The sequence below is a fragment of the Acanthochromis polyacanthus genome, chromosome 21 (assembly GCF_021347895.1).
Source record: "Acanthochromis polyacanthus isolate Apoly-LR-REF ecotype Palm Island chromosome 21, KAUST_Apoly_ChrSc, whole genome shotgun sequence".
Lineage (NCBI taxonomy): Eukaryota > Metazoa > Chordata > Actinopteri > Pomacentridae > Acanthochromis > Acanthochromis polyacanthus.
Window position 1 is genome coordinate 13,876,671 of NC_067133.1, and position 19,212 is coordinate 13,895,882.

The window sequence follows — 19,212 nt, forward strand, 5'->3', positions numbered from 1 at the left end:
GCGTTTCGAGTTTTACTGAAAGTAAACTAATTTCATTAACTGTTTTAGGGACAACTACTCAGCAGACTGAATCACTGACTTATTCATCTGTGCATGTTGAACTGTTTAATGTGCGATACGGACCTTCTGGAAACCCAGCAGTTACGTGTGATGGTTGGACCGTGAGATTCTAAGTCCGTCATTATGACCCACAGAGACACAACAGCCACATTAATGGGTAACACAGCACGTTGAAAAACAAACAGTCATTTTCTTTTAAGAGCACTCCTATGAGACTCGTAACAGATTGTTAAAAACAGATCGATGCGGCAGAACCACCATTATTGCCTTTTTTATTCTACTCCTGCACCTGCTTTGTTAAAACCTGGTGCCTAAATTATTAATAAGAAGCTGAAACGTGCAAAAACAGGATCTCTGCAAGCAATAAAAATGCAGTTTGGTGATAATTCTGTCTATTTTTGTCATGAGCAACATCTTTTACTCGGTCATTAAATCTGCAAATAAAACATATTGTTCAGTGCAGCTTTCAGTGTATTCTAGACAGACAAATATACAGGTAAAGCATGTACAGATCCATGTTCTTCAAGTCTGCAACATAAATATTTTCATCATATTGCTATCTGCTACATTTTTCCCCAAAGAGATTCATATTTTGGTTCATAAAACAGCTGAATGGAACGTCTTCAAATGCCGTATTTTGTTTGACTAAAGTCAAAACTTCCACAATATTCGGTTTATACATGTCAATATGGCAAAGAAAAGCACTAAATCTTTACCTTTGGAATGCCAAAATCTGCAAATATTTGGTGTTTTTTTTTCTCAAAATTTGCTTGAAAAATGACTATTAATCCCTGAACAAAACAGCTGCAATTAGTCTGCAAATCATTTCAGGTGCGTTTGTTATTGTATTTGGTTGCAATTTTTCCTTTTTTAGATGTGTGTTTCAACAAGGGAAACATAATTTGCACAGCAATTCTGCAGGAAATGTGTATGAGGCAAAAATATATATATATCTGTGAAGAAAGCAATGAATACAGTTTGATGCATTTTCAAGAAGAGAGCGTGTTCAGCAGGAAAATCCTGAGAGCATCATTCATTAGACAGAGGGACCTTCGTGTTTAACCTCCATTTCTCTAATGAAGCTGCCTATAGCCACAGGCAGCAGGAGCTAATCCACACCTTTATTACAGGACCTTTCCAGACCCTGCAATAAGTCGGATGCCAGATGGGCACTGATGTCCACTTTGTCGCAGCACAAAGCTCCAGTAAAGAGGAATACCTGTCCTGTCCTAATCATCGAGCCTATTAGGACATGTTTAAGACCTCTTTTACGGATTATGTCTGCAGTTTGGCTTTTATGATGCCTGAAGGTCAGAGACGCGATTTCCTGCACATCTCTCAGTCTGTTTTTGTAACTCGACTTCCTGTTAAAACAGAGCCTCCCCCAGCCGGTTCCCACGACTACGACTCAGTATTCGGCCAACATGCCTGGTTAGACAAGGGTTAAATTAAATGCACAAATAAAAAGCTGCAAGTGTGTGAACATCTGCAGGACGTTAGGACAGTGCGAGAGGACAGGAAATGGCTGCGATTGGCTGGTGGACATGAAAGCCGGGGTATGTATGTGTGAGTGTTGTTTTGCCTCTGCTGCACCTGCAGGGGGCTGCTCAGGGCCGGGGGCATCTGTGTCGCTGACAGTCCAGACAGGGGTCACATCTGGTCCGCCGCCCCGCTGTTCTTCCTGCCACCGGCCGGACTCTGCGGAGTTTCCCTCCGAGGATGGAAAACTGGGATCAGTTGCTGCCATCTTTGCTGGACTGGGCTCCTGATGTTTGATAGAGAAACAAAACCTCAATCTAAAAACACATTTTTACTTGAAGGTGTTTAAATTTGTAATACAGAAACATATCTAATATTCACAGATTTCTAGATAATATAAGGGTTTACTGGTGTGTTTATCAACTCTATCTCCTCTTATGAAGCACTGAGCATATGACAAATTCTGCCCATTAAAAAACCCTTCTAATGTCTTTATTATCATATTATGCTGCCTTATACATGTGTTATTACGTGCTTAAAAACTGCTTACATTTTTGTCTCAATGAATATAAATTTAAGAGTAAAGAATGTCAGAAATCTGTGAAAAAGTGACTTGTGTTATTCAGCCAAGAATGCAAAATCAAAGGCTAGACAACTGGTAGCTAAAACAACTACAAATACAAAACTGTGTAGACACGATATTTACTGCATTTACTGCAGGCATCTAATCTGAGATCCACGATGGATCTCCATCCGGAGATATTTGCCAGGCTGACCTAAACATCTGTGCATGCCAGTGTGACAGCAAAATGGCCTGATGCACTTAGTGAAATGCCCACTGCAGATTTATGTGATTACTTTCAGTATTTTTGAAACCAAACATTTAAAATGTCTCTTGAGGATCTCTTTTTTTGTTTGTTTGTTTTTTTCTCAGAAACCTGCAGGAAGTTCACATATTTTAACTTGATATCCACTGTTTTGTGCAACTCCACAATGCAGGTCCAGAGTGTAAAGTTAGCATGACCCATTGAGATGCAATAGACAGATTAATGGGAAACACACCAGACTCAAATTAGAATTTTTCTTAAAATTACCCAGTAACCTGTCTACTCCTCTCTTTAATATGTGGTGGTAATGCTGCTGTTCTCTGAATCAAATAGCTTTTAGGTTGCAAAGCTCTTTTATTGATCAAGTAGTGCTGTAGCATCCCCACAAGCTACATTTCATGATCATTTTCAAAGCATTGAGCGCAGCAGAGCTTTGAATTCGGTTTGAAATAAAACCCGGGATCCCATCAATGGAGTAACTGATAGCTTAGCTCACTACACGCTCCAAGCATCTTGGCCAACACTACGCTGTAAAGAACTAAATTGTGTTTCTTCATCTCTGCAGATGTTTGCTCTGCTGCCACTGTGATGTTGTCTGTTACAACACTAGGTAGGCAATAGTAGTCAGAAACGTGGAGACGACACACAGATGCAACGACTTCCTTTCACAGTGGTCGAGTTAGCATCTTAGGTTTTTTAGAACTGATATAAGAGCTTAAATGAGGATAAGCTCCTTGCATATTTTAAAAACAAACATAACCAAATACGTCGACTCTGCAGGCATTTGCATTTCTACCTGATTGGCCACAGGGTCAACTTTCCGTTTCTTCTTCTGATTCTGCTTGTTAGTTCGCAAAAAGCCCGTAAGCTGTTCGCTCCACCTGGCGAAGACACACACAGATACAACATTACACAGATGAGAGGGTGGAATCCTCACTTCTTAATGCTTCTGTAATTTTCCTACGGGTTTTATACTGACCCGTTAATGATCTCTTTATTTTCACCCCGGATGAATATTTCTTGCTCTGGGGTGACGATGCACAGAGCGTTTTTCTGCCCCGTCCTGGGCTCAGCATCAGCGATGTCTGTACACAGATTCATGTTCAGCGTCCCCTGAGGCAAAGTGCTCGGCTGAAGGAGAAACAGAGCGTCTAAATTACTCCGCCAGGGGTTGAAGAACTAGTTAAGACATCGTGTTTACTGAAACTTTGTTGCTAGGATTGATTGCCAGAGTCAGATGAATGGCGGTTAAACAGAAAGCAGTTTGCGGTGTTAAGTGTGGAATGAAAGGGATGAGGGAATGAGATTTGAGGGGATCACAGAGAGAGAGGGGGGATGTGTGCATTAAAGGCCAGGCTAAGCCCAAATCATCTGCTGTGGTTCTGCACATGGCATCTGGCCTAAAGATGCCTGATCCCAACATACAGCAGATGCATATCCAGAGCAAAGCTTACTGTACGCTGCATCTGTTTGCGTTACAATTCAAGTTATAATTTTGCCATATGAGCTGTTTCTTACCAGTTCATCGAGGGCGAAGCTCAGGCTGCCGTCTTCATACAGGATAAAAAAGCGCCGCTGCCATTTCTGACAATGGAAGGGGAAAAAAATAAGTCACTACAGTGGCATTTTATTTGAAGAAGACTCACATTGCAGAAGTGGCAGATCCATTCACGCCTTACCCTTGATCTCTGCATCGGGTTGTCAAAGTCCGTCCCCTCAGGAGCCAAACACAGCCAGCCGCCATAGATGGGCTTTGCCTGGAAGAAAAGTGGGTACAGAGGTGAATATATTAGTCAGTTCAGGGTTAGCCCAGAGAATCTGCATGTGTTTGTACATATATTTGTTAAAAAGTATTAAATTCAAGAATGCCTTGGTTAATCCCTAATTCCTGCTTTTCAAATGTGAAGATATGCATTTGTGATAATTTGTTGAACTTATTTGGGTTCTGAATTTGTTGTTTGGACAAAACAACTGGAGCCAGACAGATAAACTGTCATCAGGATAGCTTCTTGCGGCAACATTGGTGTCTGTGCACATCTAGGTAGAGCTGAATGATTTGGGGAAAATGGCATTGAGGAAAAATAAGCAAGCTCAAATTTTCTGACAGATTTAATTTTGTAAAGTCAACTTTCAGTTCAATAATACTTATATAACAGACTTGAACACGTGATGGATCATTACCACACTAAAGCATTACTGTCACACGAGGAAGATGGATTGAATTTGTACAACTATTGATGCAACAGCTTAAACGATGTGCCAGAGATGCTGCAATACATAAGAGGTGTGGTTATTAAATAATAAAACTGGGCTTGTGTCATCAAACCACAGCATGCACGATGAACCATGTAGTAGAAGATCAATGGTAGGCAGCGTAAACAACCCAGCAAGTTTCAATCTGCTTGAATTCAACTAAATTCCGGCATTAGTTTCATTTTTTAATAGCCACACCTTGCATATCCTAAATTGCAGCCTTTGTAATATTCTAATTGCAGTGCTTCATATTTGAAATGGTTCAGGTCTACTTGTACAAAAAAACTGACCTACATACAGTACAGCGATACTGAAAAAACAATGAAAATAAATGTTAGCTGCAGTCTTACTAACCCTTTCTGACTTGGATTAGACACAGATGAAAGGATTTAGCTTTAAAATGTGAACAAAAACTAGATTATGCAGCTTTGTTTTTAATGCTGCAGTGTTTTATTTGTTGTGGTCAACAACATCACAGTGTATAAACAGTGACAATCCAAAAAAAGTTCTATCTTAAAGCCAGTGACTGTGTTTCTCCTGATCACCTGTTGGAGGGTAAATGAGGAATGAGGGGTCCAAATCAACACTAGGGATGCTAGTGATGAGAGAAATCAGTTCTAACCATTGGGTTGTTGATGAAGGAATGGGAATTACTTGGTTAAATGAATAATAATCCAAGCTGGACAGTTGGTAAATAATCTCTTGAAATGATAAGAAAGGGATCCTGCCAGCCAATCAGCAGCTAAATCAATGACCAGCCTCAACATATACAATCTTTCAATATTTTTTGGCACTTTTCCTGCACCAACAAGGCTCTGATGTTCAACTTCATTCTGTATACAAGTGTCTACCTTTAACCCTGGCGTCGTCCTGCGGGTCAAAATTGACCCGTTTTAAACTTTGAAAACGTAGGGGAAAAAAAATTTCACAGTGAAACTTCTGATGTCCACATTTTCAACATTTTTGGGAAATGTTAAAAATGTTTCTTAAGAACGTTCACAAAAAAAATCAATCAACACCCAATTTTTTTTATTTTTTTTTGAAGACTTTTACTCATTTTTTGAAAATAGTTACAAGAATTTTCTTGCCAAATTTGGATGACTTTATTAAACTTTTAGGGGAAACTTAAGGAATTATTGGAATTTTCTTCCTGAAGGTTTTGCAAATTTTCAGAAATGTATTGAATTTTTTGATTTTTTTTCACACAAGGAAACAATATGAGGACAACAGGAGGGTTAAGAATGCTTTTTTAAAATTTATTTGCCTTTACATGAAAGCATTTCTGTGGAAAACTTTTCAAACAAGCCACATTCTTATTTTCACACCACTTAAATTGAAAGGAAAATCTCTTTTCTGAATAAATGCTACATTTAAGCAAACAAAGTATCTTGTAGGTGATCTTGAAGCAGATTAAGACTGCAAATAAGGATTATTGGGTCTATTTTTTGCCACACAAGCCCAAACAGATGTTTAAAAATGGCTTGTTTTGTCCGCTCAGGACTCCAAAACCCAACAACAGTTACTCAACTGTCGCACAACATAAGAGAAAGAGAATTTTTACATATTTGTTTTCATAATTCTTGCAAATGGACATTCAATTACAAACGTTGATGAGGTAATTACTGGCTACTGCCTTGAAGAGTGAAAGAAATAAATTACACCTGTGATCTCTGATGGCGTTCCAAAACAAGACGGTTTGATGCTTTCTGTGATTTTAAACAGAAGAAAACATTGTGAAGTTCTGTTTCTACTCCCTGCGACTTCCTATCAAAGCAAAATGACCACAATATGCAGGTCGACACATGTAAAACCACTGAAATAAGTGCCACATTTCCAGGATATAAACAGCTTTTCTCAGAACCCAGTCAGCTGTGTCACAGTAATACCATGTGTAGTGTTTGCAGGTTGAGCAACGGCACTGAAATTACAGGGCACAGTGAATCCAGGCAGAGGGACAGAGTGATAACATATTTAAACAATGTGAGGCATGTACAAGCCGTCATCCTTGCATCACCACAACGTGACAGACCTGCAGCAACAATGTTTTCAGAAGCTGAGACTGGCAGTGTCGTGCAAGTGGAGAAGGGACTCTCAAAGAGCCCATAAACCAGTGAGTCCATCAAGACTTACAGTTTGGCATAAATACAGTAAATAATTAAATGTTCCTGATTCTACCGTTTCATAAAATGTCTCTTTTGGCTGTGTTTCTCAGTCTCTGTAACTTCATTAAGAACAGGGATTTTTTTTGGGAGAAACTGCTGCTTTGTGCTTCTGGGATTTGTGGAAGACATTCGTCTTTATTTCTGACATTTCATACACAAATGATTCTTTTATGGGTAAATTGGTAACGGAAAAAACTACGAATTCCCACACTCAGCACCACAGGGCTCAGTTATCAAGCGCTGTGTTTAACTACAGTTTAGAGATACTATACTTGAATACTAAACATTTTCACCACTATATGCTTGTGCTCATTTACATTTTCTTTTGTTGATTGTAATTTTACATGTATTTGACAGCTACAGGAGCTTCTTGGACCAAGATTTTACTTGCACTAATACATCAATATCAGAGGTTTTCCTGGCTAAGAGAGGGCCTTTTGGAGCTGACTGTACACAACACTAAGATCAGTCTGCTTACAGTAAGGACAGCAAATGCATTTATCTGTTGCTTCTGACCTTTTAATAAACAAAAATGTCTATTAAGCTCAAGTAAAGTACAGCCAAATTACTAAGATTGGTTAAAAATATCTATTTTTAAAATTCTCAATTCTTATCATTTTGACAGAGGTGTTATTCTGCCGCTGACTAAAAACTCTTTCAGGGGCTCCAAGTATTTTTCCATGCAGGAATTAAGGCCTTCTTAGTCAAATCAAAGTACTCTTACATGGCTGCATTGGTTGGATCTACATATCACTACTTCAAATTGACTGGGGTTAAATGAAGGGCTCGACCGAAATATGGATCAGCTGATTTTAGTGATCGTTATTGGCACCATCACAGATTGGCATATATGTTGTCCGATATGTGCCGATATGCCTTAAGTACTTCAGAAAAGCTGTCATACATTTGATTCGCATGAAGCGTGTACAGGCAGGCTGGAACGGCTGGAGAAAAGTGTCAGGTGTGATGTGTGATAGAAGAGTTTCAGCTAAAATGAAAGGAAAGCTTTACAAAACTGTGGTGAGACCAGCCATGTTGTTTGGTCTGGAGACAGTGTCCCTGAGGAAAAGACAAGAGGCAGAGCTGGAGGTCGCAGAACTGAAGATGCTGAGGTTCTCTTTGGGAGTGACCAGTATGGACAGGATCAGGAATGAGTCCATCAGAGGGACAGCACATGTTAAAGGCTTTGGAGATAAAGTCAGAGAGGCCAGACTGAGATGGTTCAGACATGTCCAGAGGAGAGAGAGTGAATATATTGGTAGAAGGATGCTGAGTTTCCCACTGCCAGGCAGAAGGCCTAGAGGAAAACCAAAGAGGAGGTTTATGGATGTGGTTAAAGAGGACATGAAGGTAGTTGGTGTGAGAGAACAGGATGCAGAAGACAGAGTTAGATGGAGGAAACTGATTCGCTGTGGCAACCCCTGAAGGGAAAAGCCGAAAGGAAAAGAAGAAGACTTCAGAAAAGCTGTCATCACATAGTCTGTCCAGCAGAGCAGCTCTAATTAAACTGTTCACAGCACTGTCAGCAGCACATGTAGCAGAGTACAAATCACAGCTGAGCACACGGTGCAGAGTCTACTTATATCAGTTGCTAACTTGTTTGTGAAATACATTGCTGAAAAGTCCGCATTTTGCCATCGCTTTCCTTCTTCAATATAAGTCTAACATACTTTGTAATCACTAAAAATCAGTATTGCATCAACACCAAAAATGCAGTACTTGTTGGCTCTAGTTAAGGGACTGCATGAAAGTGACTGCAGTGGGGAGGAGGGTTAAATCTTGTGCTTCAGAACAGAAAAAAAGCACATCTTCCCCTTAGTATGTGAGCATATCGTACTGTAAGAGGTGAGTATAACTTTCCAAATTGTATGCCCAAACTAGCAAAAGGCTGAACAAATGTCAATTTAGGCCGATTTAGATGTCACATTATATTCCTTTCTTATAATTCTGGTTGGTATATGTGATTATAAAATTATTTTTGGTAGAGGAAATATTTAGCTTAATAGTACAAACAAACACCAGTAGGATTACTGTTCTCTGTTTATAGCAAGTGACCAAATAACAACCCACTGCAGATCATTTCCAACTGATTCATTCTGTTGTTTTAAGGCGAGACACTACAGGCAAAAACACCACAGTCAATTTTGAGATATTTTGCTTCCCAAGTATGTCTTTTTCCAGATTAGCAGAAAGAAAACATCTAAGATAGACATTTGAGTGTTTATTTTACAACACTTTGTCTCTGTCGATTTCAGTTATACAAGATATCTTTAGGCTGTGTTCTTTAATACACAAAGCCAGAAATCTTCTCTAACAAAAGACTAAACTTTAACTTTCATTCCAATCTATATTTTACAAAGGGCATTTTTTTTTATATATACTATTCACATCTTGACTTACAGAAATTAGTTTTTCCAAAAAATACAGAACAAAAATAAACTTTCTGATTTATGGACTGCTAAAAATCCCTCTAATATGCCAACAATATGAAAAAAAAGGATTTGGAAGGCTTTAATTGACAAAATGAATGCAAAAAAGAAAAGTTGTTTCAGATAAACGAGACGAAATGCCTTCAAGAACATAAAAGAGACATTAGGTTGCTTTTTATTAAAGCTCCTTGGATTACTATGACCGGGATGAATGAGATCGAGAACCTACAGACATTTTTAGATATACAGTTCCTCATTTTCACATTTACACATGAAATTTCTGAAATGTTGATGTGGAGATGTCTCCACATCATTAAAATTTAATTTGGGATGTTAAAAAACAAAATCAGTGTTCTCCACTTTGAAAAAAAAAATCATACTATTCTTCATTACAGAAAAAAACATTAACATGCCTCTTCTTAGCCTGATAATTTGCGTACTGTCCCTAACCGCACCGAGATTAACTTTATGCAGCAAAGTTTAATAAATTAATCATTTATCGATTAGTTAGAGAACATACAGCGGCAGATAGCCACAATTAAAGTTTAAATTCAGTATTTAAACATCTTACATTGGTTTAATTTTAAGCTTAAAGCCAAGCAAGTCACCAGAGAAAAGGAAAAACTTTTTACGTGCCAACAGTCAGTGAGGTAATACCAAAGGATGCTAATGTCAACAGAAGTGATAACGGCGTCAAAACCTCGTTAGAAAAAGACGTTTTCTAGACATAAAACACGGTGTCAGACATTTATTTTCCCAGCATTAACGGTGGACTTGTTAAACTCTATGAAGTGTCAGTCGGTGCACCGGCAATTCGGTAAAAGGTACTTTACCTGCTCCATATCGTGGTCGGTGAGCAGATGCAGCTCCCGGGACTTGAAGCAGTTCTGACATTTGCTCTTGTTGAAGATGTTCGCCTGGAACCTGCCGCAAGGACCCGAGCTCTTCTCCCCGGACATGTTTCCTCCAGCGCCGCTCTGCTCCCCGGTGACAGACCCAAACTCTGTTCGCCGTCCTGCTCAGCTCCTCGGCTCTGAATGGAGCGCTGCTTCGTGATGAACCAACATCTGTCACTCACTGAGCCGTCCGCCGCTGACGTCATGACGGCGATCCCTCACGTCATTCCACCGCTGCACGCACGGACGCAGCCTGAAACAATAAAAGCCCTTAAGGACGGGTTAGATTTTTCTGTCCTTTAATTTAAAAATTAATTATAAAAAGTAGCCATAAAAGAAATAATATTAAAATCAAAACGGGTACACTACTCCTGGTCTCATCGGGTCACAACCTACAAAATAAAGGTACATGTTTAGTTTCTTTTAAGTATAAAGTTGAACTAAACAGTACAACAAAACATCTGGTCATAACTGACAAAAAACAAGCTTTTCTCCCATAAAAAAAATGAAACAAATACAAACCGTATGTCAAAAGATAATAAAATTAAAACATGTAAAGTGCTGGCTTCAGGACTGTAAGACAATACATCTGGTCACAGCCGACAAACTAAAAGCATTATTGACAAATTTCTTTGAGCTTTACAAAAATAATGTTGGATTAGAGATAATGAAAGCAAAAATAATAATAATAATTTAATAAAAAATCTCTAAACTTCTATTGTCAATAAACCCCAATACAGAATCTGGACACAACCAACAAAAAATGTACCGTATATAGTGACTTTAAAAATCAGGCAGTTTTTCCTTTCCTTTTAAATTTTTAAATACAAAATTAATTAAACTGATACAAAATAACTACAACTAAGAAACCTATCTATTTTTGTTTCTTTAAAAATGAAGTTAACTCTCACAGCCATAAGAAGTACACTGCAGGTAACCAACAACATTAGAAAGAGAAATTAATACACAAATTCTCTCGTGTGTCTACAAAGACATAAAAAATGCAATGTCTTTGTAATTTGTATCAAACCTGCATCTTTGATTTTTTTCTGTTGTAAAACCAAAACATACTGTTGGAAAACACCTTTTGGGCAGCAAAAATCTCACTTTCGTATTTTTTTTTTCCCAATGCATCATCTTGTTCGCCTCCTTCTGGTGTTCAGAAGCAAAAAGATGCAAAGTGTCATTGTCAAGACGTCAGACAACAACAACATCCAGTACAAAATAAAAGCATTAATTACAGATTCTATTTTGTTCAAAATATTTTGAATGAAGCAGGTATAGCAAATAAATAGAAGACAAGATAAACTAAAACGACCCAATTAGAAATATGTAAACCGCTGCTGTCTTGACTATTACCAAAATACCACATCTGGACAGAACTGACAAAATAAAAACAGTGCTGGCAGTTTTACTTAAAAAAAAAAAAACAAACAAACAATTGTGTCACAACCCGGCTCAATAGCCATAAAGGAACAAGAGGAGTCCGCTTTCCAAAAATAATTAAGTAATTTATTACAAATTAAGATAAGATAAACAAAAATAACTGTAAGCATGGAGTGTGTCTTGTCTGTAATATCAGTAGTGTTTATATGGCTGTGTGGAAATGATGTGATGCAAGGTGTTGAAAGGTGCACTAACAAAAGAAGCTAAATAAATGGTGCATGTGGCTCAGGCGACTGGAACCGGGAGCAGACACAACCTGCAAAAATAAGGACATGTTAAAATAAAACAAAATAAGAAATCCTACATATTAGGTCCTGAAACACTAATAAAATATATACTCTAATCAAAAAGAAAATTAAAAAGGGAGAAATTTTAAATACATAAAAAAATAATAGTTTGGCATCAAGTATCTTAATGAAAACATCAACATCATTCAGAATATTTCAGAGTGGATTATATGAGAAACAATGTTCTGATATAGTAACAGGGTCTTCTATCTTAAGGCAATACACTGAAGAAAGAGACATATTTTTCTTAATACGGTGCCATTCAAAGGCAGCCATTGTGCTGCTGAAAACATTTACATTCATCAGGATACACGTCAGGAATGAAGAGCATCTATATTGTTCATTTTTGAAAAACTGTAAGTGAAAGCACATCATCATGTCTGCTTTGACATCTGTGTTGATGGATGTTGATCTAACCAAGAGAAACTGTTCTTTCAACCTTGTTTATCTATTAATAAAAGCAATGGCTATCATTATTGGGCATGACACTCATCCTAGCATCAAGAAACAGCAGCATCACTCTCGGTACAACCTGTCAAACTAGCAATTTATAAAATTCTAACTTCACAGTTTAATTATGTTAACATAGATGCATCAGATTTCATAACTGTGGACAGAATTATTAGCATCTGTTAAAAAAAATACAAACCTAAAACAATACAGTTTCCCACATGTACTAAATATCTGTACTTTCAGACTTTTCTACAGAAAACACAAACTAAACAAACCTCACAAAAGCAGCCAAACAGTGATGCAAGCATTTATTCAAGGCAATGGCAGTGGCAGGGATTATACAAACTAAAAATGTTTTGAAAGTTTTGGCCATCCAAAAATGTATAAAATACAGTAGTTGTTTATCACAGGACGATATGTTCTGCTTATTACACCAAAATACAATTTGCTTCCTTTGAAACAGAACAGATAGTTCACTGTGTGTGCAAACTCGGCGTTCATTCCAATTTCTGATGTATTTGTTCAAATACCATATTTGTGCCTGCACTTTGTAAGCAGATTCGAGATATTTCATGATAAATTAATGCTTTGATTTTAGACATTTTCTTCAACAAATGCAAAACGGCACACAAAGAATGAAACTTTTAAAAATGAATTCATCCATATGCTATCTATAAAACCTAAAGCTGCTTCTCACAACCTGTGCATGTCCGCGTTATTGTATAAGTGAGACCATGAAGACAGGTTTGGTTTAGTTATTCAGACTTTGATCACAAATTATAGAGTACTGCTAGTGAGATAGACACCACTGACCATTTATTAAGCCCCCATAACTGAGTTAGTTTTGCTGTAATGACTGCAAATTTACCATCAGGATTCAAATAATTTGTGAAATTAAGTTACTGAATGTCAGAGAAAGACAAAAGGACCTTCTGATAAACATCCAATTGTAATATTCATAGAGATATACAATAACATTTAAAAGTCAAGCTTCAGTTCAACAATCGGTCTTTAATATACAGATAATGTGATGGAGCATTTCCACATGATAAACCACCAGAAACGTGACCACCACACAAGGAAGACAACTTAAACCTTTGGTCTGAAATACTGACTAATACTTATCTTAACTTGCAGCCTTTGCAATTTGCTAACTGCATTGTATCAAAGTGCTGTTTCATTAATTAATCGCCCTTATTTTTAAAGTGTTTCCAGCTGATTTGTTTTGAAAGAACAATTTTAAAAGGAGGTCTTGAATATGCACATATTGTGCTGAAAGATTAAAGCTACAGCTGTCAGACATTTCAATCAGCACTCTCTCATCCTTCATGACTCAGAAAACAGAAGATAAAAAGCATTAATTTGAAAATAACCTTTCATACCCTCTGTAAGCAGTAGTGTTGTTAAAAATGCTTTTATATCTGATTTCAGCATAAACACGAGCTGTAAAATCTCTACAGCTCCAGGTCTCTGACTGGATGTAAAGTCCCCCAAAGTCACAGTTTCAATTACTTTATCATTGATTTTCTGCAACTTACTCGGGTCCAGGGTATTAGTAATGATTCATTAATGATATTCCCAGTATTTTAGTTTATATCTAACTGGGAAGGGCTGACAAAATGAGGTAAGTAATGAGAACTTCAAGAGAGGAAGCGTCAACATAATAGCAGCGTGGCAAACATTAGCTTAAACTTAGCATTCACAGTCAACTTCTGTATGATAAATTAATAACCATACAGAAGGCCTCACTCTTTAGTCAAGAGTGATTAAGTTGTTTTTCCTACCTTGAACCGCGAAAGATAATGCAGTTAGCATAAATGACGTATTTCTTAGCCTTGGAGATAGCTTTTAGATACTACTGTAGATACTATACTAGCTAAAAACGCTAACATCAACATACAAAAGTGCTACGTTCTACTCGCGCCTTGTAACGTCTGCCAAGCTACGATTGGTTAATCCCCCTGAAGTTTCTCTTGCTGTGATTGGCCAAAAGTTGCTGAGGAAGAAATTGTTAAGCGCCGATTGGCCAAACGTCGCTTAGGGGGAGGGGCTTAACAAACGGTCAAAGGTCCTGTTATTTGGTTGATTTTTTTCAACCAAGACGTTTCAGGATTTATTAATATCATTATTATTATCCTCTTTTTAATTCAAACAGCTTCTAGTGCATCTTTCCAATCATATAGATCTCTTTTCTTTAAACACTGATGTTTTGTATTTACAAAATAACCTTTGAGGCTCTACTGACAAATGTGTCCTCTCATTTTCACAAAACAAGTCAACATTTGGTCTGTGTAAGCAGTACAGGTAAATAGCATCGTATATGTTTAAAGAACATTAATATGTGACGCATATAGCAAGAAATATTACTTTGGAAAAATAAATAAATAAATAAAACCTTTTTTCTCCTCTCATAGCCACACAATAAACATATCCATGGCTTTTTCAAATCTAGATCTAAAACAGAAATAAGTGTTTGTGCTCAGGAAGAAAATCTAAACATATGACTGTAGTTTTTTCTCATATAGTGCATTCTCGATAGACAGCTACTCTGGCATTGTCAGGCAGTATTAGTTTAGGTAAGATACATGTCACATTCATTCTATTGCAAATGTAATGTATACTACAGTATTTTTTTTTTTTTAAGTTCAGTTCACGGTGTGGATATTAGGCAAAAGCTGGGAGTTATTCAGAGACACACACTGCAATCCAGTTTGTTAAGAAGACGATGGAATAAAACTTTTTCCAGGTCTAGTCTCTAAAGGACACGTTCACAACATTCAGAGGAGGAAAGAAACTGAGTAAACCCCAGCGGACAAACAGAAAGAAGGAGGAGGAGGGATTCGTCTGTGCTTTCAAAACTCGTGTCTGTGATACATGTCCGGATCATAGTATTTGGTGACCACCACTCTGTTGGCAAACTTGCGGCCGGTGAGGGCTTGCATGGCTTTCTGACAGTCTGCGGCAGAAACATACTCCACAAAGATCTGAAAAGAAACACAGTCAGTCAGGTCCTGAATGGTATGAAGATCAGAGGGGGACCTCAGATCTATAAAAAGAGAAATTAATAGATATTCAGAGCTGTCCACAAAGACATAAAGTAAGCCTGGAAAAGTGATTTTATGTCAAGTGCAGCTTCGCTAGCCTCATTTTGGAAAGTCTGCTCCACTGTATGGGATATCAGGAAGTGTCTATGAGCTGCTCTTTATCACATACATGGGAAGTTAGCCACATTTGTTTGATAAACCAGCGACTGAGCCTTCACACTTGTAGAATTTTTCTCTTGTAAAATCAAAACGCAGTGTCGGAAAACACTTCGATTTAAGCAAAAGATTTTTAAACATGACTATAAGACAACAGTGCTACTCCATTGCAATGACATGATGTAGCAGTGTTACTCTTTTTAACTTCATAAAGTATAATTCTACACTGTGTGTTTGTGTCCTACAGTAACATAAAAGGCTGGTGGCTGCAGCAACCACTTCACCTTTCACCGCACATGTTAATCAGATGTATTATTTATTTCTGTATGATTTTCTGTATGTGTCTTTATCAAATTTATTTGAGAAGCCATGTATAATTTGTAAATATTTCATATAATTTGATGTAAGTGCACAATGTTTCCCTGGAGGATCAGAAATTCAACTGCATCTCAACCAAACAAACCAGGAACTAAAACCAGTTTCTGCAGGACAAAAGAGTCTTGACAGCAGAAGGGTGGGCTAGCACTTCCTAGTTTGTAAGGCTAACATATAAACTTGTGTACTATTTCATTCACAAAACCATAAATAGAAATCTGAAATTTCTTCTTGTTTATCTAAAACACAACTCTGAGGCTTTCCCAGCTCAACTTAAACCATCTGACAGAGAGGGAGCAACAACAAGGAATTGATATTTCTGTGTTTCATTCTGGTTATGTTCAAAAATTGAATAAAATAATCATCAGACAGTGAGAGTGATCAGTGGCCTGAAGTTTAGGACACACACTACATAACCGCACAGTTAAATCCCTGGATGGCTGGAGCTTTGTTGCACTGCACAACTGCCTCTCCTCACATATCTCCTAGCTATATCAGCACTGAAGGTATAAATAGGAAAAAGCACTTGTCACTGTGGAGACGGGAGCTTTAGCGTTTCATACTCATCTCCTAATTTCATGCAAACTCTGGCAACACTAAATACACAGATACGAATCTGAGTTGTTGTTTTCTCATGTGTGAAAACTGTGTTTGGGATGGCATTGTTTACTCTGCCAAGAGCGGAAATCGCATCATCTCCTTCACATTTTTTCAAGTGTGGTGGGAACACGAACAGAAATGCTAGTTCCTACTGAAGTTTCTGAGATTGGCTCCTCTGGTTGCACTTTTCGTGAGAATTTTAGTCAAACGGTTAGTGGTTCTGGTAAAAAAAAGGTTCATGTCGATGTCTGAATAAACCAGAGATCTGTCAGGCTTCTCAAAACCTCATCTCTTCCAGTCAGACACAAACTGAGGCCCATCTGCAAAGCTATTACACTGGCACACCTTTCCACAGCCGGGGACTTCCACGCCATCGACGGGCCGGGGGATCTCGATGGAACGGACGCTGCCGTACTTGCAGCACTCCTCGCGGATGTCCTCTAGGATCTCCTCGTAGTCCTCATCGTCCACCAGCTCCTCTGGCATTACCATGTTAAGAAGGCACAGCACCTCCGTGGGCATGCCAGAGTTCTGCAGCCTCTGCAGCCCAGGCACCTGTAGCGTCACCGGGGTCTCTATGATGGAGGTCTGCAGGTGGAGGAAGAGCAAACCTCATCCTATATATCAGTGTCTAAATAAATATAATTCCTCAGTTCAATACAGATTCATCACTTTAATTTACCCATAAGCCCTACTGTTTCCTGCCTCCCTGCTGCCTCTGAATCTCCTGCATCACTGGAGTGAATTAACATGTTGGAAGTAATTCTTCCGTTGACCTTTAACTCCCACCATCTGCCACTGTGACAAAATGGAGCTGTTTTTGTGACAGAACACTGTCTTGTTGAAGGCACTAAAACAGGGAGGCTCTTGTTTGTTTACAGTTGTTTACAAAGTTTTTAATGTTACCAAATACATAAACACCAGAAATACAGGAAATTATTTTATATGTATTTCTGGAAAACACTTCTTTTTTTAAAATCATGGTAGACGTGTTTAAAATCCACAAAACCCATGAGTCTCAGGTGCTGTTGTAAAAAATGACAGATTTAGAAATGTTATTTTCTCAACAGCTTAGTCTCAGCTGCTGCTCACAGTTAACAGCTTGTCGACTTGGTAAAATATACCTTGGAAGTTGTTGTTTCCAGACATTGTCATGTACATAACCTTTTATTTAAGCCACGAACCAGATATTTTGTGGCACGGCACCTAATTATGGAGAATCTCATGCTGCTTCATGCCACAGAAGAGCTCTAACTGCAAGAAAAATGAATCCCAATTTAGAAATTTACATATTGATGCCTTGAGATGAAAATTCTAATGATTTGAATAAAAATACATAATGCCTTCATCACAAGTAATGTGACAAACTTTGAAGTGAAACAGAATTAAGAATGAAGCTGTTTGGTGGATTTCCTATTAATGCCTCCATTGTGTCTCTGATTCTCCATCTCTGTCTGGAACAAAAAGTTGAAAAACACTGCAGATTCTGGGTCAAAAAGCACAAACTCTCTACAGCTTTCCAAGAAAACTGATTTCAACATGAATCACTTTAAACATTTCTTTTCAGCCTGGCTGAAAGGAAAACAGAAATTAGCCACCTGGAACAGACATTTGGCTAACTGCATTAGGGATCTCCATCTGGGGATATTAGCCCGAGGACGAACACAGCAAATAGCTCTAATACATGCTGTTCTGTGCAATGCAATTTCCACTGAATCTGTACAGACACAACAGACATATTAATTGGAAATACAGCAAGCTGAAATAAACTGGAACTATACTGTTAGATCGGAAGATCAGGGGGGTGAAATAAAAAATTAGACCTCTGACTCCTACTCCTATGCTTTTACGTGATGCACAGGGTTGTAGTCACTCTAAAAGCCATTTGAATGAATACATTTATGTACCCACACACAAATTTAGGTTAACTCTTTAAACTGCGGGCTCATTTGCTACTGCAACATAAAGTCCTGCACCTCTATGGAAACAACACAAAATAGCTAGAAGGAGACAGAAGTCAAAAATGTCTTCTGCGCACTATGACAGCGAGAATGACACAAATCATAAGGTGGAGAAAACAGATGTTAAATTTCTTTGATTATTTATGTTACAAACATTTTAAAAAACCTGGAATTAACATGTATAACACTTATCCAAGTGCTCACAGGTGTTAAAAATACTGGGAAAAAATTGTAGCTCGACATAATATAGATATTTTATAATTCATGTTTTTAATACCACACTTTACTTCTATCTGCTGTGTTCATGATTTTTTGCCATGAGACTGCTGGCTGGAGCTGAGTCACTTATAGCACCTTGCCTTGGCTGCGTTGAGCAGCACAGAATTTTTTGGTTTAGTTTCTGGTGCTTCGATTTTTTGGAATTCTTAACATGACACACAGAATAAAGTGATTTGAATGAAATATCATGATTTCGTTAGCCTTAGATGTGGTTAATATTCCTGAAAAAACTGGGACTCAAACCTGATTAGTTCAAGTATCATCAGAAAGCTGAATATCCGGCACATCTGTTTTTACAGTTCCTGGCTCTGATAAGTGGTACTACTTTACAGGAAGAGAAACAAGAGAATATTTTATATTTGTGACAAATACCAAGAGATTAGACTCGTACTCACAGGATTGGCGTTTTTGGCTCCCACGCTCGCCCTCTGGACGATCAGCTTTTTGTCACCTAGCTGCATCCCATTGAGGCCGGCTACTGCCTGATGGAGAGCAAACACAGACC

General features: G+C 38.0%; 2 protein-coding genes across 3 annotated transcripts in view; both read right to left on the bottom strand.

The window, feature by feature from the left end:
• The window catches only part of LOC110954130 (myosin phosphatase Rho-interacting protein-like), a 32,144-nt gene extending 21,823 nt beyond the window's left edge, over positions 1-10,321 (bottom strand). Inside the window, exons 1-6 of the mRNA XM_022198473.2 lie at positions 10,044-10,321; positions 4,046-4,123; positions 3,885-3,950; positions 3,346-3,497; positions 3,163-3,247; positions 1,654-1,825 (exon numbers count right to left, since the gene is read on the bottom strand). Coding sequence (XP_022054165.2) covers positions 1,654-1,825; positions 3,163-3,247; positions 3,346-3,497; positions 3,885-3,950; positions 4,046-4,123; positions 10,044-10,169 — 679 coding nt within the window. The 5' untranslated portion in view covers positions 10,170-10,321. The remainder of the gene's footprint in view (positions 1-1,653; positions 1,826-3,162; positions 3,248-3,345; positions 3,498-3,884; positions 3,951-4,045; positions 4,124-10,043) is intronic.
• Positions 10,322-12,586: 2,265 nt separating this feature from the next.
• Positions 12,587-19,212, bottom strand: part of LOC110954129 (splicing factor U2AF 65 kDa subunit-like) — a 30,767-nt gene continuing 24,141 nt past the window's right edge. For both annotated transcript variants that reach the window (XM_051941579.1, XM_051941580.1), the window contains 3 exons: positions 19,103-19,189; positions 16,813-17,055; positions 12,587-15,276 (listed from right to left, as the gene is read on the bottom strand). In XM_051941579.1, the coding sequence (XP_051797539.1) occupies positions 15,145-15,276; positions 16,813-17,055; positions 19,103-19,189 (462 nt within the window). In that variant the 3' untranslated portion in view covers positions 12,587-15,144. The remainder of the gene's footprint in view (positions 15,277-16,812; positions 17,056-19,102; positions 19,190-19,212) is intronic.